At 41.6% G+C, this 25,232-nt stretch overlaps 1 protein-coding gene across 1 annotated transcript in view; it reads left to right on the plus strand.

Moving 5' to 3' along the window:
* The window catches only part of EPHA3 (EPH receptor A3), a 375,419-nt gene extending 365,516 nt beyond the window's left edge, over positions 1 to 9,903 (plus strand). Inside the window, exon 17 of the mRNA XM_066599150.1 lies at positions 8,556 to 9,903. Within this exon, the coding sequence (XP_066455247.1) occupies positions 8,556 to 8,661 (106 nt within the window). The 3' untranslated portion in view covers positions 8,662 to 9,903. The remainder of the gene's footprint in view (positions 1 to 8,555) is intronic.
* Positions 9,904 to 25,232: the final 15,329 nt, after the last annotated feature.

Genomic DNA, 25,232 nt, shown 5'->3' on the forward strand with positions numbered 1-25,232 from the left:
GGTACTAACCGTGTCTGTCAGTACTCACCCCCCCCCCCCATACCCCTAAAGACTTAAAGTAGAGCCCAATTATGTAGCAACCAGGCTTTAGAAAGAGAAATAATAGGAAGTGACTATCAACACTTGTAGGTAACACAAGAATAGGATCCCAACACTAGATGACAGAGACAGAATAGTAATGGTAATCAGATGATAGCACAAATGGATGATGGTAGTAAGATAATGGAGCAGATGGGTGATGGTGAACAGATAAAAATAATAATAGTCTTTATTTGTATAGCACCAACTTATTCTGCAGCGCTTTTAGAACACAGGGGAGCACAGATGGTACCACAGTTATTAATAGTAATCAAATTAATAGGAAACAACAGTTACGTATAGTGTTCAGGTTTGTAGAGAACAATGGGGGTTGGGGGGAGGGGCAAGCACCAATAAACTTGCATACAACCAGAAGGGGGTAGTGCAGGAGGTACAGGTATACATACTGGCAATAGTCTAGCTTTCCCTAAATCATCCCTTAATATATCTCTTGTGCTGACCCTAATAACAGACACCACTGTCCTAAAGTATCCCTAAAGAGATCTGTAATGGAAACCTTATCTGAAACATTGACCCTGGCAATCAATAAGATGACAAAAGACCCAGAGACAAGAAAACTAGACCGAGCAGAGCTGAACTAAGAAGCAAAACAAAGACAGATATAAATAGGAAATAGCAATAATAAACTACAAGGCTAGGCGCAAGAACTGGACTAGAAATAAACACTAGAAAGGAACAAAGCTACATTGGCAAGAAACACAGCTAGAAGAGGAACAAGATACGGGAAGCATACAAGGAATACAGCATATGCATGCACATAGTTTAAGCTATAACCAGTAATACATTGCAGAAGCTAAGAGTATTTAAAGAGAAGCTATCCAATCAGGAGCTCCTCTCCAAATGAGGCTGAGCTGTAGCAGTGTGTTTAGCTGACCCACTCTAATGGATCAGTTATGGGACATTTATATAGAAACTACCCAAACAACAACTGGTAGAGAGGAGATGAAAAAAAAACAGCAGGTCAACTGCTTTTACCACCTCCGTACAAATAATACAAACTTTCAGATAATGCAATGCCCTGGTGCTTATACAGTAGCCTAACCAAATGTGCATGTGATTGAAGGATTAGGAGTGTGAAAACTACAAGAACATTTTTTGAATACATTCAGTTCACTGTACATGCTTTCAGAGCTGTAATGGGGCTGGGGTCTATCACACAGACTCTATCAAACTTTCCTGTACTTCTGTAGCACAAACAAGGATAGTCTGTTCATGCCGTCTAAAATGCTGAAACCCCAACTAACCCTATTAAAGTCAATAGGGTTCATCACTGACTTTCTAGACTTGGCAAACAGCTCCATCACATCATCATAAACTGGTTTAACCTGTTTAGGACCAGCCACAGTAAATTTACGGCGGCTGGTCCTGGGCTTAGAGCACCGTCGATAGTAAAATTACGGCGGTGCTCTAAGTCTCCTGCCTCTGCAATCAGTCAGAGACAGGAATGGGTTATCAGCTGTTAGTGACAGCTGATAACCCGGAGCAGAAGGCAGGAGGGGTTTTTAACCCTTCCTGCCTTCTGCTTCCCCGATATACAGTGCTCAATGAGCACTGAATGGGGAAAGTGAAAGTAACATGGACTTTCACTACGGGAGCCTCGGGGGTCATGTGAGCTCCTGGGATTCCCTGCTACTGCAGAGCTGGAGGGTCAGACTAGACCCTGGCAGCTCTGCAGGTGACTAATGTCACCACAGGGGTTGTTTTCCCCTGTAACTAGGGCTCCTATGGACGCCCCAGCTACAATGGGAAAGTGTCAAATAACAAAAAAAATAATATGTGAATGTCCCCGAGAGGTCTTATATGACATCATGGGGGACATATATAGTAAAAAACATAATTACATACATAAGTAAAACAAAATAACAGAATAAAACAACAATACATACATAAGAAAGAGAATAACACAAAGCAGACGCCAACAAAAAACGTCGCCGTATACGCCCTGTAAACCAAAACCATACATACTATATATCAAAACATCCGAAATAAATAGAGGAACCCATTCCCATACTTTATTTAAGTGCAAATATAAAAATAATTTTTAAAAAATTATAAATGTTAAAAAAATGATTTTTTTTTACTTGTTACCCCCAATAAATCTAAAAAACGGGAAAAAGAAGTCAGTGAAAAAGATATTAAAAAATAGTCCTATATGTCATGGGAAAAAAACGCAGCAAAAATAATTTTGGTAGCTAAAGGAAAAAAAATAGAGCAGTAAAACCGCCACATGGGTAAAATCCCTAAAAAGTGTCTTGTCCTTAAGGTACAAAACAGCTTGGTCCTTAAGGGGTTAAAGTGTGCCCACTATATAATCACAAACTGCCTGGACTGTGAAAGTGACCCCCTGGTTTTGGGATACAATTCTGTCCAAGTACTGAAGGTGGAGTGTTATATTAGGAGCCGTCTGTCCTCTGCACCATTGTACCTCAGGCCCCGGTTTCAGTCTTCCAAGTTTGCCACCACAATCTTCTGACTTCCAATACACACTTTGCACTGGTAGTGTGTTAGATTACTGATGCACTGTACCTGCTTTCTGATTGGCCAGTGCTGCAACACCAATCAAATGATGATGCACAGTATACATTAGGTAGTTAGAAATTCGTGGCGTGTATTTGGAAGATCGAAAATGGAGGTAAAAGCTTCCAAGGGGCAATGACATAGAGGACATACAGCAGGTAATATAACTTTCCCTATCCAGTCCCGAGACAATATTTTGTCCCGATGCCAGAGGGTTGCTTTAATACACTGGGATGACTTAGTGTATTTGCTAAAACTATTTACGAATGATTTGGATACCGTGAACTATATGGAATATGCCTTGAGCATGTACTGGTGAGTAAATCTAGTTTTCGGTTTTATTATGTATATTATTTTATTACTTGTGTCTGCTCTTTACCCGTAAAGCAGACACCACTATAGATTCCTTATAGAAGTGCAGCTTCATATAATGAACCCTCCAAGCATCTCAGTCCTTGACTTATCTATCATGTTCACATAATTAGTTTTCCATTTGCTTGCACTTCTATGGATGAGTCTAGCGTGATTAGCGTGATGACTAATCAGGGTTACATGAAGGTGTTATCAATATGTAATGAGCAGACTCCATGGCCAGGATTAGGTTGAAGATTTGAAGAATGCCTTAGGGAAGAAAGGATTTGAAGCAGTTTGAGAGCTAACAGACTGAGTGATAGAAGAAGAATGAAGTAAAAGGCTTATTTTAGAGTCACATGCAATGATTAATAAATAAAGAAAGGATCAGCTGGAAAGTCGAAGCCATAGAAAATGAAAATACGGCTGTGCCGTTGAGTCGCTTCAGGTAATTCCCATCTACTCTACAGTACATGCCCAAGAATATGTGGATAGGTCTTCTAATTAATGGGTGAACTGATTTCAGTCACGCCCACAGCTCAAAGGCTTTCAACTTGGCACATAATACTGTCTTTCCAAGAGTTGGTTCATGGAGCTTCTGCCATGGTAGCACTGGTCTTGCCTAAGGCAAGTTCTGTCATCGTGAAGGGAAAGGACCAACAACAGCTGATTTGTGAAGCTGGAAATGTAAAAAATATCCATAGTAGAAGCACTTCATCCAGATTCTCTTTGGAAGCAATGAATATTTCATCAATTGCTTTAAACTATCCATGAGTGTGCATGTTTATGGGGAAATGCGGAGTCATATTGTTGAGTCCAGAAGCATTTCGACAGTGATACAGTATTCATCATTTCACCTCTGTACGCTATCATAATGGATTTGGGACAAAGCCATCAATCTGTTTGAAGTGGAGGCTTTCCATTGTAATTCACTTAGTTTAACAAAAATATTGCAATATTCCTTTAGAAATTACATCGGTTTTGTGTATCGCTCCTCCGTTTTCACGGGCTCAAAAGTATTCGGACCATTGGCTGATCATTCGTTTTCTGCTCAGGTGTAGGCTCTTATCTCCTTATTTCATGACAATTTAAGGAAATAAAACTGGAGATTATTTTAAGGGTTGTATTTTCTTTTAGAAGCTATTCATTGGAACTCTCAATATGTGGTCCAAAGAGTTGTCAAGGAAAGTCTAAGAGGCCATCATTAAGTTAAAAAAAAACATCTGAGAGACAGCAAAAACTTAATTAGCTGTCAAATCAACACTTTGGTACATTTGTAGGAGAGGTGTAGTGTATTATTGTTTATGGAGGTTGTATGTTAATGTTGTTTTACTTGGTGACTGTATCTTTAAGTGAGGGGTGGAGTCAAGGAAGCTGAGTATGACGGGAAAAGAGGAGGTAGTGAGCGTGAAAGTAAGGGAGATTTGACAGGTGTGGCAAGAGGACATTCTCCTAGAGACAATGCTGTGTACAAGCGACACAAGTCCTTCGGGCTGTGGCTCACTGGTAACAGATTTTGTGAGTGGATACCATACAAACTAGGACAGCTCCTCCGTTTCTCAACTTCTGTGCAGCTACCATGCTCTAACAGGCTAAAAGATTAATTTTTCCCATTCCAGCGACCAAGGGAGAAGTTTATTCGGTTGCTACACTACTGTTGGGAATAAAACTGTATTGTCCTGCTGCTATCGCTAACCCTTCTGGTTTCATTACTTACTCATGAACCCTCCAGTGCGCACATAAGAACTGGGACTATTCCCACACATGGCCCTCACTCGGACCCATATGGTTCGAGGCCAGTCATGAGTCACTGATGTCCCATTGTCAATAAAGGAATGCAGTCCTAAGCTTTTGCTCACGACCTGAAGGTTGTGAGTACAATCCCTGCTTGGTTCAGGTAGCCCGCTTAAGGTTGACTCAGCCTTCCATCCTTCCAAGGTCAGTAAAATGAGTACCCAGCTTGGTGGGGGGTAATACATTACGTGAAAGGGCTGCAGAATAAGTTGGCACTATACAAATAAAAATATTTATTTAGTTGTATTTATAAGCGGACCATGACCAGCCAAATGGAGCATAATCATCTAACCCTGCAATGTAGGATCTGCATTCTACTGATGTACCTGTTATTGATGACCCAGATTACACCGACCCTCTGTCTGTGGCCCCATTACACATTGTTGAAAAACAAAAAAAGTACTTTTGGCATCACCAACACCAAAGTTCTGAAATAGCATGAATGATACTAAAGTGGATGATTACAGAATTCTTTTCTTGGCAAAGAAACCCCCCTCACAACATCCAGGCATGTTAAGAACATTTTCCAGGAGATTGGCAGATTATTGTAAAGTCTATAATCGAGCTACGCCTTCATGAATGCAAATACAGAGGGTTTATCTCAAGATGCAAGTCACTGGGAACACTCAAGAACAGAAAGGCCAGATAACACTTGTAGAAAATATCTTAAAAAACTGCTCAGTTCTGGAAGAACATTCTTTTAGACAGATTGAACCGGTATGAAGAAAGAAATAAAATACTGGTGGTATGGTAGGGGCATGTATGGTGGCAATAGAAGGGGGTCATTGGATTTATTGATTATATGTATATGACTGTGGGCAAACAGGATTACTGTCCAATTACTTTTGAGCCTGTGAAAATGGAGGACAATGTAAAAAAAATCTCTGTAATTACTAAATGGTTAATGTAAGATTTTTATTAAACCCCTTGAATCTACACCTGTTGGAGTTTGGTTTCAAATCCATTGTGGTGGTCTACAGAGGCTAAATGGTGCAAATTGTGTCATTTTCCAAATACTTCGGGACTCAACTGTATCTGTTGATCAAACAAGTGTTCAACAGTAAGCTTTCTCGTGTGTATTGGTAATTTTAGATCATCCTGTTTAGTGTGAGTGTAGACTATACATTGGAGCAATATAAAAGCTGGGTCACTGAGTCAAGTGACACAAAATAGCTTAATATTACAGCACATAGAGCATTCCAGATAACTGCATTTATCCAACTTTATAGCAACAATTTTTTGAAGATTCTTTTTTGTTTCTTCGTGTCAAAGTAGAAATTGAGATCCATAAAACATAAAAACTGGCCTATGGAAATCTCTGACTATTGGAAATCATTAGTAAGGGCTTTAATGCCAACAATGGACAAGGCTTCATAATCAAACAGGGGGAAATGGTCTAGTGGCTCAATGAGTGCAGCCATACACTATCCAACCAAAAGTAATTGGACAACTGAGCAACAATCAACAGTAGTATTTATTTACCTATGTAATACTTAGTGGGGCTCCTTTGACCCTAATGATATCAGATACTCTCTGTGGCATACTTTCTACTATCGTCTGATACACTTCAGCTGGCATTTCTCTGCAATCATCATGCAGATGTTTGGCAAGACGTTTTCTCAAAGAAGATGGATGCTGTCTATATTCCTTGACCCAGCATTCTAGTTCATCCAAAGTTGTTCAGTAGGGTTCAGGTTGGGACAATTTGTAGGCCAGTCCAACCGTGGAACATACATATCTTTAAACCAACATGATACAGCGTTGGATGTGTGACGAGGCGCGTTGTCTTGTTGGAAGCATGGCTGACCATTCCCAGAGTATTACCACATTGTTGGCAGCATATTATCGTCTATAATGGCTATAATGACAGTAATTGGGGTTCATTTTGCTTATTTTAGAATTTCAATCACTTGGAGCCACAATACGTTGCCTACAGAGGCTTTTAACAGATTGTTTGCCCTTATATCAATTGTGTGTATGAAGACACTATTAATTTAAGGGGTATTATGGGCATTTCCTATTGATGATGCATCCTCAGGATAGGTCATCAATAGGTGAACAGCAGTGGTCTGCTACTTGGGATTAATGAGGATCAGCTGATCCTCTGGCCTGCTGTCAGCGAAGCTGGGCCGGACATCCGCATCAGTGGTCTGGACTTGAAATTAATGGGAGTGATGCCTACTATCACGCTTCCATCTCTGACCACAATGAGGAGCCTGAGGTGTATTTCCTCTATGACAAAAGATGGTAAACTAAACTCAAAAGGGTTGGGGTCTCCAGAATTAATTAAAACTGAATGTTTTTGTGGACTACTAAGAAGAATAATTATCATGTAAGTAAATTACTATTCAAAACTGTTCCTGTCTGAATCAGTATCTCATTAAAAGTGTAATCTCACTAAACACGCTTGGCATTGATGAGAGATTACCAAGGCTTTCCTGAGATGGAGTTTAGTTGGTATTACCTACAAGTAGAAAGACTGAATTGTTTTCTAAACTTACTGTACTTAGACTGCACATTCTAAGGCCTCTAGTATACATGCTGTATTATTACACCTCTGCACAAGGTCCATATTATAACACCAATAGAAGTAAGGATGTACATTGGTTGCAGGGGAACAATCATTTCTTGAAGTTGGTGTGTTGGAAACAGGAAAAATGGGTAAATGTCTGAGCGACTCTGACAAGGACCAAGTTTTGATAGGTAGAAGACTGGGTCAAAAAATCTCCAAAATGGCAGGTCTTGTGGGCTGTTTCTGGTATGTAGTGGTTAAGTACCCAAGAAAGGACAACCTTTGAAACAGTAAACTAATAAGGTTCCTGTTGCAGATGATTAAAAGGAGTCAAAACACACAGGACATTACAGCTCACTGTGTACAGGGTTACATAGTTTAAGATTGGTTCCCATGCTAACCACTGTCCACCACAGAAAGTGTCTACAACGAGACATGAGCATCAGAACTGGACTATGGAACAATGGAAGAAGCTGACCTGGTCTGATGGATCATGTTTTACATCATGTGGGCAGCCGAGGGTTCATGTGTCACTTACCTAGGGAAGAGATGGCACCAGGATGCATTATGGGAAGATGATCAGCCGGCAGAGTCAGTGTGATGCTCTCGTTAATGTTTTGCTGTGTACTTGGGTCCTGGCATCAAGTAAATGTGCTGTATACCATCTACCTAACATTGTATAGACAAGTACCCCCTTAATTGCAGTAAGATTCCCTAATGGAAGTGCTCTCTATCAGCACAAGGATCCAGGAATGAACACATCATTAGCAAATAGAGGAATGAACACATCAAGGGTGAATCTAGGATACCCAATAGTAAGATTCCGAGAAGACTATGCCTTTTTACCTAACGAAACAGCACCATTAGCCCTAAAATGCATTATTTTTAAGAGACTTCATATCTTTCTATTGGGTATCTTGGTTACTCTCTGTGCTATTGATATGCTCCCTGGAGTCTACTTAACTATCTGCATCTCATTTTTCATATGCTGCTATGAGTCCTAATGAGTTTATGGGCTGCAAACACTGGTACCCAGGGGCGTAACTAAAGGCTCAGGGGCCCTGATGCAAAAGGTGAGCTGGGGCCCCCCTTCTATCTGTTTCTGTACCCATGGCTAGTCAGTACACTCCACCCTATCCATACAATATGCCTTTGGCCTTTGCTGCTCAGCTAAGGGTTAAATGCTAAAAGTTTAGATCCCCATTAATAAAAGCACTGAATGCACTGATGTAGACAAATGTCATTCGTATATCTGCTAATTATATACTTTTTTTTATGGCAGTGATATGAAGACAGTCGGCGTCACAATCATTGGTCCCCGAATTCAGATGATGAGCGGAATGAAACCTCAAGAACTTCACATAAAGAACGGACCTGTTAACGTGTAATGAAATACAGGAAGAAGTATTCTAAACAATGGTGCAATTATACCTAAAAACCTGAGAAGATGTGAGGAGCTTGGACTGTACAGAGACCTCACACGCTCTTACATGGGAGTAACAATGCCTTAAAATCCGAGTTAAAAACTCTTCTATATATTTGCCAGGAAAGCTTCATTTCTGGTCAAATAGAGATAATGTGTATGTGCTGGGAGAAAGCAGCTGTCTACCATGAACAGAATATCAAGAGCTGATCACAGGGTCAACCAAGATCACGAGCGAGATTTGCAATACGCTAAGTCCGGGTTAATCTTATTTTTATTGACTTCTGGATTTTAATGTTTCTTCAAGGGATTGTCCAGGAATGCAACAAAAAGGCCGCCATCCATGGCAGCCTGTGAAAAACTGTCCTAGAATGGGAGAGTGCATCTATAGATCAGCGGGGGAAGGGGCGGAGTTTAATAAACTGTTTGGTCCAGTTACAAGAGCAAACAGTGTGGTGTTAAACTCCGCCTATGACCCTTGGTCTCAGCCACTCCCCCTTCTACTTCCACTCTAAAGATGCAATCTCTCATCCTAGGTCGGGTTTCCAGAGGCTGCAGGGACAGCTGTCCTTCTATTGCATTGGTGGACAACGCCTTTAAATTCTAAAGTGAACCTGTCATGAAACCAGTATATGTTCACATTAAAGACACTCTCTATATAACTTCGTTAGAAAAATCTGATTTATAATGCATGGTCAGGTGGGGAATGGTGTGGCCGCTGCAAAGCGCAGGGCCAATCCAACTTGGAGCTGAAAAGTGATTGGTAGTTATGGGCACATTGCATAGCAACTACAGACCTTCTATATGGGGTTGTTAGGCAATGTTTCCCAAGCAACCAGTATATCAGTATATAAGTGGTGCTGATCAAAAGACGGAGGAAGATTAATAAGATTTGACAGTATTAAAAACACCGGTTTCTCCATCTCTTACCGAACTAGTAATCAGATTTTAGTAAATTTAGATGGAGAACTTCTTTATTATTTCATGGTACTGAAGAATATGAAGCAGTTGAAAATTACAAAGTCTGATCTTTTTTGCTTTGTATTAAACCTTTAAAGGAGATGTCCCGCGCCGAAACGGGTTTTTTTTTTTTTAAACCCCCCCCCGTTCGGCGCGAGACAACCCCGATGCAGGGGTTAAAAAAACCACCCGCACAGCGCTTACCTGAATCCCGGCGCTCCGGTGACTTCTCTACTCACCGCTGAAGATGGCCTCTTCCTCCGTGGACCGCAGCTCTTCTGTGCGGTCCACTGCCGATTCCAGCCTCCTGATTGGCTGGAATCGGCACGTGACGGGGCGGAGCTACACGGAGCCCCATAGAGAACAGCAGAAGACCCGGACTGCGCAAGCGCGGCTAATTTGGCCATCGGAGGCCAAAAATTAGTCGGCACCATGGAGACCAGGACGCTAGCAACGGAGCAGGTAAGTAAAAAACTTTTTATAACTTCTGTATGGCTCATAATTAATGCACAATGTATATTACAAAGTGCATTATTATGGCCATACAGAAGTGTATAACCCCACTTGCTGCCTCGGGACATCTCCTTTAAGTTAATCAGCAGTGGGAGGCAGTTAAAGGGGTTGTCTAAGAAACAAAATGGCCGTTTATTTATGTTACACTGAGTAAATCTGTAATTCATGTACTTGCAAAAATTTCCCATTCACCTGATCAGGACTATGGTCATTTGAACCCAAGTGAAATCCTAAGTAAGTTCCACCCATGAGACTTTGCGGCTTGGTGTTCAGGTACATCAGTCACTGGGGGCTATCCTTTCATTTACATGTACTGCCCATGCACCGATCTAGACTGAAGAACATCAGCACATGGGCAGTACATACAAAACAATGGATGGCTCCCAGAGACCGATTGTTGACTTACCTGTTCACCAAACCACAAAGCCTCATGAGGGTCTGAGTGTGTGACATCAGTGGACCTCGGAGTGGACAACAAAATCACATGATCAGAGCCCCAATCAGGAAAACAGCATTTTTTTGCAGAAATAAGTAAATAACAAAAACATAAAGAGTATAGTAAATGTCCATTTTGAGTCTGACTCTCAGACAATTCCTTTATACCGACCATTAGACTTCATTAGGACATGAAAGAGCTTACACAGAGGGACATGGAGCGTGCTGCCATACAATACTCCATCAGGTGCCGTATGTGCAGAGCTATTCTCCCCAAGAGCAATGCTTCTAAGGGAGAAAAGCTCCAAACATACTAATTCATTGGAGCAAAACACAATTCTTGAATCTATTGAATTAGTTGGAATCTGACCAAAAAACTCCTTATGACCCCATATGGAATTGATGGCATACCGAGGTACAGTAAGAGCTCCGTGCACTGCTGTCCCTGTACTATTATGGCTGTTACAAAATGGAGACATGGCTGTGTACATAAGACCTAGGAACAAGCAAATCTACTGGCTAGTAGATGTGTAGTGTCCTCTCTAATCTTCTTAATCTTCCCTCCTGTCTACAGTCATCCTTTCTTCCATTGCACTGGCTGTAGTCTGGACCGGACTGTACTATGTCTCCTCTCTGGGGTTAATTCATTCATTTCTTTAGTCTTTCAAAATATGTATAATGTCCCTAGGTACCTTATACCTTCCTAGATGGTAGAGGTGTCAATAGTCTTCCACTCTAGTTGTTAATGCTTCCACCCAAGTTTTTTCTGATGGTGTTGGCATCTACTTACTACATAGATTATATCAAATAAGGATGTTGTATAGAAAGGCCTGCCCAGCTATTGTTATTAATCTACTCCTAAGTCGTTGAAACTCACTTTTGACCTATTTGGGTCTCATAACTGAGAGCAGTCTAAGTGGAGGTTTAAGGGGTTTGTGCCAAGATGGCAACCCTTGTCATATGCCCTGTTATGGCATATAAATGTCATAGAGTGGGGTTCCCTGCTCGGGATGCCCCTGTATTATCCAGAATGGTAAAGCATCTCAATAAAAATGGCTCCTGTTCTGGTTGACCTTCTGCTGTCCTGGTATTACAGAACAGTCTATCATGTGAATGGCAATCCTGTGATATTACATTTCCCCTGCAGAGGAAGTGTGTAGCTGGCTGTGACTTTTTCCCGGCAGAATCAACCGATTGTCAAAGTTGTCGAAAGCAGGACCTAGAGTAAACAGTGAAGGATTGTGCATATTGCCACAACCCCTTTAATGAACCAGTAAACTTGAATAGCTAGGTTTTGACACCACAGACTATATCCAAGTGAATGTTCCATGAGAGAACAAGTAATCTGCCACCATGACAAGACAGATAGGTTTTTGTAAATAAATTGAAGACAGTGGGAACATTTGTCCAAACTAAGCTTGATAAACACCTTCAGGCTTAAAGGGGTTGTCTTGCGAAAGCAAGTGGGGTTCAGCACTTCTGTATGGCCATATTAATGCACTTCGTAATATACATCATGCATTAAATATGAGCCATACAGAAGTTATTCACTTACCTGCTCCGTTGCTAGCGTCCCCGTCTCCATGGCTCCGTCTAATTTCGGGGTCTTCTTGCTTTTTTAGACGCGCTTGCGCAGTCCGGTATTCTCCCTTCTGGTCGCCTGGGCACGAGCGACTTTCTGGCTCCGCCCCCTTCTACACGTCATCGCGTAGCTCCGCCCCATCACGTGTGCCGATTCCAGCCAATCAGGAGGCTGGAATCGGCAATGGACCGCACAGAGCCCACGGTGCACCATGGGAGAAGACCCGCGGAGCATCGTGGGTGAAGATCCCGCTGGCCATCTTGGAGAAGGAAGAAGTAGGAAGAAGGAAGAAGTCGCAGAGCAGGGATTCGGGTAAGTAATATATTTTTTTTTATTTTAACACATCCCTTGGGTTTGTTCTGCGCCGAACGCGGGGCCTATGCAAAAAAAAACAAACCCGTTTCGGCGCGAGACAACCCCTTTAACTGAGGGAAATAGTGGGCCTAATAGTGGAAACGGTCTTAAACCTGCTACCTTCAATGTGCATGGTACTGGCGTTTCCTATTTTTACTATACGGGGAATATTTATTAGGCTCGGCATTTTGAATGCCAGGCTCTTTGTAATTTTTACCGATGCTCCTAAACAAGAAAAGACATAGGCCTCCTCATGTATTAGGCGTATCTGGACATCTCCATGCGCCTACACAGAAATGTATGTCAGGCCCGACCTGACATACATTTCTGGCACAAACTACGCCAGTTACTGAAGTAAAGTATACATAAATCTGTTGGTACGGGAAAGCAACGTCCTCTCTGACAAGCTGCACCCCCTTTTCAAGAAAGGGGCAAGGTAACTTTTTAATGCCATTATGCTGGCACAGAAATCTAATTAAATTCCCCCCATAGAGTTTTTTTAGTGATATGACCATATACTGTGTTTTCTTTTCAACACGAGAGGTTCACTTTGAGTTTTAACCATTATCAATTCTACGCGTTAAAGTCCATATTTATGATATAAAAAACAACCACTTTTGCAGGAAATGTGATATTTTTCAATCACTCTGTTCATTTGTACAATGAATATTTATTTGGTATTTTGTCTCGGTTGCTATATTTCTATTTTAATACATATTAAAATTTCAATACGATGCTTCCAATGTAGCCTCTGTCTGACCATGTAAGGGTTTTTCTTAAAATGCTGAAGCGTACCTATTGTTATACCGCTTTCTTTTTTTTTAAATAAACCAGTAGTATAAATGACTACATTAAACTTTGTAATATATCTTGTTAGGGGGAAAGTGTCATCTTCCTTGTCTTTTAGCAGTTTGTAGGCCCCTTTTCCTTCTTGTTTTTATGTAAATGTTCAGAAACCTCCTCAGTCCCCCTAAAAATCCAACTATTGTTAAAGAGGACCAGTCATATGATAAAATCAGCGGGGCTGGCTGCATGGCACTGTAGTCACGCTCTCACTGATCCCCCCTTTTTGTTTTCATGACCACTTCCCATTGCCCAGATAGGCTCTTTTAAGAACCAGTTCTTAACACTGTCAGTGTGTCAAGAAGGCGATCCTTACCACTTATTCTCAATGCATGACACTGGACTGCCAATCAAGTCCAATACTCACATGAAGGCCCGGCTCACACATGAATGGGCCAGATTCCGAGCGTGAGCGAATGATCGTAGAAATGAATTGTGTGTTGTTGCGTATGGTCATGTATGCATGCGTATTGTCCGTGTGGAAGAAATAGAGCATGCTAATTAGAGTCCATGTCTTTCAATGTCCGCATATTACCACATATCATCCGCATGGACGGTGACCGGGGAATCCGCAATTCAAATCCGGTCGTGTTAGACTAGCCTAAGAGTGAAAGGTGTGTACCCCCCACTTGATACACTGACAGTGCCTGGAGCTGGGCCTAAGAAGAGCCTATCTAGGCAAAGGGAGGTAAGTCTGAAAAACAAAAAACCTTCAGTCAGCTAGGGTCCATTTAAAGAGCCAGGCAGTTATCACTACTGATTCTATCCCATGACAGGTCCTCTTTAAATATTAGATGGAATACAGGGAGGAGGGGGATGCAGCCGCAATGTTGTACTTAGTGTTTCAGCAAGCCAGCATGAGGGGCAGTTGCACCAAGATTGGCTCAGACCACACAGAGTTCTAACTTCACATCAGGAAGAGCCTACCAACTCTACAAGCAGGAAGAGAAACCAGAAACCAGCAACGGGAAGAAAAATAATGCAATCTATGTAGGATACTAAGTTTTTGTAACAATAGGTACACTTTTACAGTTTTCATCAGCAAAAACATGGTTGGTCACATGTGCAGATGTCTGCAAAAAGTGGAAAAGTTGCCTACAGCAAGCGATCTCAATATTACTCTAATTATTAAAATTAAATGGGCAAATGAAAGTTGGAAACTGATTGATTGCTGTGGGCAACACTCACACTTTTTGTCTGCAGTTTCTGTATCTGGCAAGAATAATTTATTGTGCTTTCGTTTGTTTATTTGACTCCTGGTGAATAAAAAATAATAAAGCGGTCATGTCTTCGGGTCAGCAGGATCGGCTGCATAGCTTTTCTGCCATGGACCCAATGACTCTCGCAGCTTATCTTTTGTCCCTCCCCCCTATTTTTTCATACTAAGTCCCATTAGATTTGGCCTCCAGTGCCATGAATCTATCAAGTGGGCAGTCTCTATCGTTCACTGTCAATCAAATCCCCTACCCGCTCACTTGATTCATACAAAGTGGAGGAAGCTGACTCTAATAGGACTTGGTACGTTGTAATGGGGGGGGGGGGAGTGGAGTGAAAGAACTCTACCGAGTTAGAAGGCTCGGGCTCTAAAGCATTGCAGCCAGCCTCGCTGGCCTGAGGATATGACAGGTACTCTTTAATGCTTCAAAACAATGAGCATTGTAATGCAAACTATCCAGCGAACACTTTTAAATAATAGATTATATTATTATTAGTTGACTTTCCTAAATATTTTGCTAGTTTTTTTCGTTTTATGAACACAATTTTTAAATGTTGCGATTTTGGCCCAGCCAAAAAAGTTTACAAATGTTTTAAGCAATATCTGTGGTATATAAAGAAGCAAGTGTTTTATTCTTTCAGGTACATCATAACATGCGTGGTAGTTTTTAAGTGACTGATTTTTTTTTGTTAAAATATAAAATTATATAAAAAAGAGGGAGGCAAAAAAATATATACTATTAAACTGTGTGAAATGGCTTCCACTTATTCTTTTCCATGTAATAGAAAAACCTACGACAAGACCCTAACCATACAGTATATATTGCATAGTGTAGAGCCCTGGAAATAGAGCTCTGCACCTTCTTTTCTTTGTACATGTTTTTGAATTAATATTTTTTATATTCATTTCTACCATTTTTTTTCCAGAACCACTACTGGTTTTTGTTAAATATTTAATGATCTAAACCAAAATTTAGCCAACATTCAAGTTTGAACATAGAGATGCAAGTTAAAATTTTTGGCCCTGATGCTATAGCTGATAACTGATTGCCCAAGTAATTGCCAGTGACATGATGTACTGTAAATGATGATGTCTCACATTATAGGATATGTGCTCTTCTTTTACGTGAGGTTGTACAGACTTCCTAATCTTAGCAGCCTGTATAAAAGTTTAGTTCATGCAACCCTTATTCAATTATGTGAACAGATAAGACTCTGTTCCTGTTAATGTTGAATTCCATTCTGTTAGGCTTCTAGTAGTTTAGGCGGAAACCTAATAAACCACTTATAAGACAAAGAGGATGTTTTAGGTCCTCTAACAGCTAGAATGGGCTTCACAACTTTACAATTGCATCCCTGCTGATTCTATTACTGTTTCTACTTTTCTTTTAGCCCTCCAAGGGCATACATACCATAGAGGCAGACCATGTTGCAGCTATGGAGCTTATGGAGAGTGGAGTCCCAGCAATGTTTCTTTCTACCCCCTTTTCTACTGGATGGCTAGAACCAGTACAGGACTTCACTTTCCAGAAGAATTGAATTGCTCGAAAACAAGGCTGGTGAGAAATGTCTTGTCATGGAAAGGGGGTGGAGAGAAAAACAAACACCAAACCCTTCTGTCCTGGGTGCCCAAATCCAGCACCTTAATAAAGGGCCAATTTTTATCTTTGTTATGGGACCTCCTCTCTTCTATGTATGCCATCACCTCCCATTCACTCACAATGTCTCTCATTACTTATAGAGCCCAATGTTAGTCCACTGTAAGTGAGTGGTGTCCACTGCCCAGTGTCATTGGATGACATGACGCCTGATTGACACTAGAAGGTGGACTTTTATCAGGTTTTTAAGTAAAATAAGCCATTGTAGGCAAACATTGAGATAAAAGAAATGAACAGCAATGGGATCAATAGGGATACATCTGTAAAGCTATGTAGCCCATCCCACTTGTCGGAGGACCTGACAGGTCTTCTTTAATCTATAGATGTGTTAAGATCGAAACCACGGGGGTGTCAAAAGAATCCTAATTAAACTTTATGTTCATAGTTATTTAGTTTTTAGTTCAAACTCTACAATGCTTTGGACTTTATCAGACTGCCAGCATGGATGCCAACCTATGAAACTACGGTACCACTAGGATACCACTTAACCCTTTGCAATCCAATTTGTATCCTGGTTTTCCTAGGGGTCTTACTCTTTTTCTGCCGTTACACAATGGCGCTATATGCTGGCTAAAGCCAGTACTGCATGAGGTGATACATTGGATAGGCTCCAACAGCAGAGAGGCTGGCAATATACAGTAAGAGAACCCTGACGGATGTCTTACAACATCAGAGTTGTACAGCCTTAAATCATAAGGTCAGACAATGGATTGGAAAGGGTTAAATCTAAAATATAAGAGCCATGGCACACTGCTAAACTTCGAGCAAGAAAACTTTGGGTTAATCACTTGCATAAAAATGAGCAAACATAGGTGGTGGGACTAATAGATACATAAATGTATGCCCTATTGTATAAAATCTATAATTTTTAAAGATTCAGTTACTTTGAGGCATCTCTAAATGTAACCAATTCTCTTCAATTTTTTAAAATGAACACAATTAGAAGGTTGGACATTATTTATTTTCCAAAACTTTATTTTTTAACGGCAGCCTAGGTACCACAGTCATAATTTCAAACCATTAAGTAAGTGTAAGGAAATTTGGGAAAATATTTTTGGCGGCCATATTGAATAGTGCAACTGAAGATAATTTTTACAAAATTCTAAGATTTGTGTTACCTATTTAAAAAAATATTACTTTGATTTGAGGCAAGTGTTTTAAATCATTTCATTTAAATTCCATAAAATTAATTTATAATTTTAAAAAACACTTTTAGTGAACTGTTGCCTTATTTTTTAATTGCAATTCTTTTCCTAAAGTGATTTTTCTTTTAGACTTTAACAATAATAGTATTTTTTAGAATATAGAAATCTTTTCTAAGTATGTAGATAAAACCTAGGCTTCAGATTTCTTCGATCTCAGCCAACAAATTGGACAATTCCATTAAATGTTTCCTGAAAAAAAAAAGCATCATTAATTATTCATTATAGAAAAAAAAGTTAAAGTAGCCAAAATTTGTTTTTATATATAATAGACCTTATTTGTTATAAGATTATTTCAATGTCACCCGGCCACCAGTTATACCCCATGGGAAATGGAATGAAATGAATGATTTCAGCCTTTTCTCTTCAGACAGTCTTTTTTTTTTATTTCTGTATGCTGGAAATGATAATGAGGTTTTTCAACCACAATGCATGTGATTTATTCAATGGGCCGAACTCAATATATAGATATATATGGTCATTATATACACCTCGTGGCTTGCTTTCTCAAGGTCTGTCACTCTTCATATAGAAGGCTTAGCTTTTCTGTATATAATGTATGTAAAACATAGCATTCAATTTCTTACTTTGGAATACTAGATTTTTCACGGCCATCACCACAAAAAGCTTGAATGGAAAAAAAAAATAAAAAAAATACAAAAACAGACTGAGAATATTCATCTAATTGTGCATTCGGTATAATTTTGTCTGTATTTTTAAGGCATTTGACTTATTTATTTCTGTTGCTATATTTAGTCTGTATTTAGCCTACATTATGTAATGCCATGATTGACTTAATCTACATCTATATGATTTGTTTTCCTTTTTACTGTTTTTTTTTATTACTTAGTACGACTTGTTTAGTTTTCATAATGTGCAATTTTAGATGGCCTCAGACTAATGTAAAATGATTTGTAGTGGAAACATTTATATTTTTATAATAAACTTGCTGAAAGTATTTTTGACAGAACTGACCAGTGTGTTAACGGCTTTGATGTATTTAAGTTGGTCTTCGTATTGTAATACAGGAAGATAATAAATCATTTAACAGTCCGAAAAACCATATTGAGAAATTGCAATGATGACCTGCTGCCCTAAAGAATGCCAGTAGGCTAAGTGACACAACCTCCCAGACATACAGTTGGCCCAATCCCACAAATAACAAGTCGAAATAACATAAGTGACAGAATACTACTTTCTTGCTGGGTAAAGTTAGGCCACAACTTTTAGTAACGTGTGCCTGGGGAGTGCCAAGGACAGAGAGTTTGTCATGCGAATGACTGAAAAGCTAGGAGCAGTGGTGACTGAGTGACGCTAAGCTGGTGATATCCTTCTACCAATTCAAAGAACTTATGCACCGCCATCTAAGGCCTTAGTCACACGGGCGTTTTTTCACGCGATTTGCGCATCGCATGACGGATGCGCATGCGCAAATCGCGTGACCGGCGCCGAAAAATCGGCCCAAAAATCGCCCGAAAATCTGCTCCTAGCCGCGTTTCATTAGTAAACGGGCCGGAGCTGTCCAGCGCATTGCATTCAGTGGAGACGGCAATACAGCAGCTCCATTGAATGCAAGCGCTGCGGGCGAGTGTGGGATGAATTGTCGGGAAGGGGTTAAATATATAACCCCTTTCCTGCAATGCATCCTGAAAAGTGAAAAAATAAAAAAAATGTATGTACTTACCTGCTCCCGGCAGCTGGAGATCCCGGCGGCCGGCCTGCAGTGGGTGTGAAGGGGGTGTGACTCAGGCTTGCCCCTGATTGGCTCAGCGCTGAGCCAATCAGAAGCAAGTCTCAGTCACACCCATTCATGAATTCATGAATGGGTGTGACTGAGATCAGCCTCTGATTGGCTCAGGCTGAGCCAATCAGGGGCAAGCCTGAGTCACACCCCCTTCACACCCACTGCAGGACGGCCGCGGGGATCTCAGGCTGGCGGGAGCAGGTGAGTACATCCTTTTTTTTTATTTTTTCACTTTTCAGGATGCATTGCAGGAAAGGGGTTATATATTTAACCCCTTCCCGACAATTAACCCCGCGCACGCCGGCAGCCCATTGCTTTCAATGGAGCGGCTGTATTGCCGCTCCATTGAATTCAATGGGCAAACATCGTTCTTCTCTGCCACAGCTGTTCCAGCTGTGCAGAGAAGAATGATTTGTCTTCTATATGTTCTCATTGGGGTCTGCGCTGCTGCCGCCGGCCCCATTGAGCGCATATAGAGAAGAGAACAGGAATCGCAGATCGCAGATAGGTGCGATCTGCGATTTCTGTTCTCTAATTTATCGGACGAGCGCATAAAAAGCGCTCATGTGTCCGATACCATTGCAAAGCAATGGTTTTAAAAAATCGCCGGACGCATGCGCATGCGCAAATCGCGGCAATAAACGCCCGTGTGACTGAGCCCTAACTGCTATATTTCTTCAGTAAAATGTTGTTGCTGTGATGAGGCAAGAATGGGGTATTATTTTTTTGGTGCTGAGCTGCCCCAGGTAACCCCAAAGGACACGCCATATAACAAGTATCATTTTGCGCAGGTCGTATGACCCATGGTCAATCCCAGATGCTTGAATGCCATGCCAAGAATATCCTTGACCCATCCCACAAACCAGTCTCTGGTTTATATATTGAGTGTAGTCTTCATTTATGCCTGAAGGGGTACGAGTGATCTATAAACCACTGTGCCCCTTTTACTTAGAATTGACTTGGGTTGAAGTAGAACCACCTTAAAAATATCTTCTTCTGCTCACATTACATAAAGAAAAATCTACATGTAATATGTTACTACTAATAAATTAAAGTGACTCTCCTTTCCCGGGACCAAATTCTGTCTACAGACCAGCAAGGGAACATATATGACCTGCTGATAGTCTTCTGTGCCATTGTCCCTCCGATCCACCAGTTCTGGGTCTAACCTGATCAGCAGTGGCCAATCAGAGAGCAGTAAACAGTGTGCGCCTTGTTTACTGTAAACAGGTAAACAAGGCTTGGGACTATCTGATTAGAGGAAATACCGGACAGAAGACCAATAGTAGATGATACAATCCTGACCCTCCTCTTGCTCCTGGGACAACATTTTGTCTTGGGACCAGAGGATCACTTTAAAGGGGCTTCCTAAAACGGCAAATTATCCCCTATCCACAGGATAGGGAATACCTTGCTGACAGGTGGGGGTCTCACTGCTGAGAATAGGACTCCCATGTGCCTCTCTGATCGGTAGGGGTCTCATTGGTGAGATCTCCACCAATCAGCAAGTTATACCCTATCCTGTGGATAGTTGATAACTTGCAATTTTAGTTCAACCCCCTTTAAGGTAAGTTCTATTTAAAGACAAAGTTCTGTTGCCAATTGTATTGTATCCTACAAACGAGGAAGGTAAAGAATAGATGTCTATTCATCATTGCTTATTGGGTGGTCGGGATGACATCTGTTGACATCTGGGAATGAGATTGCCACCTCTAGACAAGACCTGCGTATTAGATGTACCACTAGTCTGTAGTGGATCCCTTTAGTACATATTTATGCGTCTCATCTTACTGTATATTCTGCACATTAGAGGAAATATAATGAAGTGTCAGCTCGAAGTTAAACGTATTCCTTCTAGTAATGTTATCTTTACTAACAAATCATGACTGATGAGGCGAGCCGCGTACGAGAAACAAGCAGCAATTTGGTTTATTACAAGCACTACCACACACTGTCATCGTCCTTTATGTTCCAGCGCTCCGGTATACTGTTAATGATGCCTCTGGGCTATGACTTATCCCTTTCTCCAGCGCATATTATCTTTCTTTGTATTTGAAGGGAAGATATTTGGCAGGAAAAAGAAAAGCATGCGGTGGTCTCCAGATAATCATTGAGTTATTATAACCTGACAGCCATGCTTTGTTACCCAAGTGGGGATTTCAGTACAAGTCGGGCTGAAAGTTTTGAAATGGTTGGCAATAAATCTAATTATATTTACATCTATCTCACAAATTACATTGAAGTGCACTTTAAGGCGCTAATTATTTTCCAGCTACAACAGAGAATGCACGGAGTTAAAATAAAAAGTATTGCTTGTTATTTGCTGTTTGTTGGTTCTGGAGGATTTTGTTACTTGCATATTTTGCTTATTTTTTTGGCATTTTTGGTACATTTTTTGCATTCATTTTATTTCTCATTATTCTGCTTTATTGGCGTCTCCATTGAAATAAATGGAAACTCCAAAGAATCCTTCACACGGGTATATTTTCTTTCTTTGCGCTGATTTTTATTGACTGGCTATGGACAGCACATGGACCCATTAAAGTAAATTGGCGTATTCAGACATGCAATTTTTATGCAGGCTGATGGTGTGGATAAAAACAAATCTCAGCATGTCCTATTTGGTCTTTATTCACTGACCAAAACACATATTAAAGTCTATCGAGCATTTAAAAAGACACGGCAGACACGGACGTTATATGCTTGTGTGCTGTGCATTTTTATGCGTATTACCAGGAGACAGTGAAAACAAAAAAGTGACACTTGGGCTAACTTCACAAGGGCGAGTGTGATATTGGGCCATGAATCCCACACCCATATCACGCACCCTACCATGTGAAAGCCACGAGGATGGGAGGCGTTTTCATGCTGAAACAGCCTCACGTCTCTTTGGAGATGAAGAGAATCCCCCACCACGGCTGTCACAGAGAATCACAGAGTTTCTCCCATTGCTTTCAATAGAGCCAGAGCTGTTGCCACTGGCCCCAATGAAAACAATGGGGCTGCGATACAAGAGCACACGCGAAGATAGAACATGGGGCAATGTGTTTCCCATATAGCATCGCATCGCAGTGCTAAGTGGCAAAAGCACTGCTCATGTGTATGACCCCATTCAAATGAATGGGTCCGTATTTGTGCAATCTTGCAATGCTCAAATCTCGCATGATTCTCCTGCCCATGTGTAGTCGGCCTTAGGGCGGACTCACACATGTGTGTTTGCATGTGCATTATGCGGAGAATAGAACCCATTGATTTCCCACTTTTCTAGTTGTGGAGCTTACACAGGGGTATGGAGAGTCTTATATAGGCCATGCAATGCTTCCTCGGAAAAGCCTATGCAAGTGGCTAATGGAATAATGGATATTGCTTCATTGGGTACCTACTCCGGTAACCAAGATGGGGGTAATGTTCATGATGGCTGAGTGGAGAAGTCAATGGAAAAAGGGTTGGTCTTTTCTCCCTGTTATGATGGTGAAGTGTAGTGCGTATCACTTGTGAAAAGAAGAGTCAAGAGAGCCGGAATGAGGGTAACGATACAACTCAAGTCTACTTGATCCAGAAGCACAATGGTTCACTAGCAAATCAATGAATACACAAAACTTTGTAGTCCAATGTCAGAGCCCAGTCCTGAGGATGCTGGCTACCCTTTCTGCTCCATATTGCTGATGTGGGCTTCAATTACGGCCCCGAAATATGTAGCTCCAAACCAGAGGTGTAACTTGAAGCTTCTGGGCCCCAATGCAAAATCTGTAATGGGGCCCCAACTATAATGCTTTAGTCATAGTACTGGGCTCCCTATATGCAAAAGAGAAGCCTTATGGGCCCCCCAAGGCTCCTGGGCCCGGATGAAACCGCATCCCCTATAGTTACGCCCCTGCTCTAAACTGCTAGTGTGTGTTTCACACCACGGCCCTGGAGTCTGCAGCTTTCCCAATAACCACCTTTCTGCATGGGCTGGTTGCAAGAATGGTTGTATTGTGAGATACTGTTCCCTGGGAATCAGCGTAATCTCTTGACCCCGCGCTCTACTCTCTTCTTCTGAAGTCCTAGAAGGTTACAAGAACTTTTATAACTTCTGCTCCGCTCCACCCCACTACTTTCCAATATAGAGTGTTGTTTAGGATTATGCCATCACTTCTTTGCATTGCTCTGAAAAGTGAAATACTCTGCAGGAACATCTATAAGCACGTGTAAGGTTTTACTATTTGGACAGGGAGGCAATTTAATGAACCCTGGAAATGTGTCACTTTCTAAAATAAATAGAGTACCGTTTAGTGTTCTGGTGGTGTTGAAATACAGTAGAGAGACTCGGAAGTGATACCACCTGCACGGGATTAACAGAATTACATCATTTAAGCCACTCTTTACATCCAAAGGAAAAGAGGGTAGCTGGTTATTACTAAAGATGAAGGTGGAGACAGATTGTGACAATCTAAGGAAAACTGGGAGAGAATAGATTTGGTGATAAATAATGGTTGTCATTTCATCCAACAATCGAAAGATTAGAAAAGGAATGAAGGAAAGGGGTTGTGTAAAATATGTAATTATTATAGATACTCTTCTGTTACATATGCCTATAATATAAGTGCATATGAAACGCTAAGGGCTCAGCCACATGGGCGCATCGGTGCCAGTGTTACTGCAGGTAGCAGACGGCCGTACCTGAAGACGGCCGTCTCTCTGCAGCGCCGGGAGGAAAGAACATGTGATCAGCTTCATTGCCGGTCATGTGTTCTTTCATCAGCGCTGCAGAGAGACGTCCGTCTTCAGGTACGGCCGTCTTCTTCCTGCAGTAACGGCTCAGTCACACGGGTGCATTGGCACCGGTGTACGGGTGCCGATGCGCCCGTGTAACTGAGCCCTAAGGCCTCATGTCCACGGGGAAAATCGGGCCCGCTACGGATTCTACATGTAGAATCTGCAGCGGGTCCCTCCTGCCCCGCGGACATGAGCGCTGAAAATACGAATAAATAAGAATTTACCTATCCGTAGCGGGCGGCGAAGCTCTGCTCTTCCTCACGGCCGGATCTTCTTTTTCGGCCGGCGGATGAATTCCTGACGCCGCGGCACGTCGCCGGCACGTCGTCGACGTGCCGCGCGCATGCGCCGGGCACATCCGCCGAGCCGAAGCAAGGGAGATGCGGCCGTGAGGAAGAGAAGAGCTTCCCGGCCCGCTGCGGGTGAGTAAATTCTTTAAATTCCTATTTTAGGTCTCCTGCGGATCCGGACGGCTTCCATAGGCTTCAATAGAAGCCCGCGGGAGCCATCCCCGCGGGAGACCCGCACGAAAATGGAGCATGGTCCAGATTTTTTCATGCTCCATTTTTTTTTAAATCCCTTTTATTGACGATCCGCGGGTATTTATCTACCCGCGGGTGGTCAATGCATCCCTATGGGGTGCGGATCCGCGTGCAGGTAATCCGCTGCGGATCCTAAATCATATTTTCCCCGTGGACATGAGGCCTAAGGGTGTCGTTCCAACACTCTAGAGTCACTGAAGGCTTTCCACAGCAGAAAATTTACGGCAAAAACTCTGCAAATTCGCAGTGGCCAACTCCATACCTCAGTGGTGCCAGTTTTGCCACGAGTTTCAACCCTGGTATTTCAAAAGTCGAAATCCGTAGTCAGAATCTGCAGCATAAATATACGGATTCTACAGATTTAGAATCCCAAGTACTTTCCAGATATGTTAAGAATCTTGTTTGAAAAGTTTCTGCTCCACTTGGACGACATTTTTGAAACCTCATCCACATGGCCTGTACTGTGAATGCTGTACAATCTTTGTTGAGAAATCCACTGTGGATTTAGAGTCGTGACCCCGGAGGGCAGATAAAATCACATGATAAGTTTTCGTCTGAATCCACATGAGATGGAAAAATCGAGTGATCTGAGCGACTTCCAATGAGGCCGGTCATCGGTGCTGGTTGGAGCCAGGATTTCACTGCCAACCTTGTGGGATTTTCTCATGTAACAGTGTGTAGATTATATAGAGAATGGTGTGATCAAGGAAAACCATCCAGCGAAAGGGGA

This window comes from Eleutherodactylus coqui, chromosome 4 (genome assembly GCF_035609145.1).
Source record: "Eleutherodactylus coqui strain aEleCoq1 chromosome 4, aEleCoq1.hap1, whole genome shotgun sequence".
NCBI classification, from domain to species: domain Eukaryota; kingdom Metazoa; phylum Chordata; class Amphibia; order Anura; family Eleutherodactylidae; genus Eleutherodactylus; species Eleutherodactylus coqui.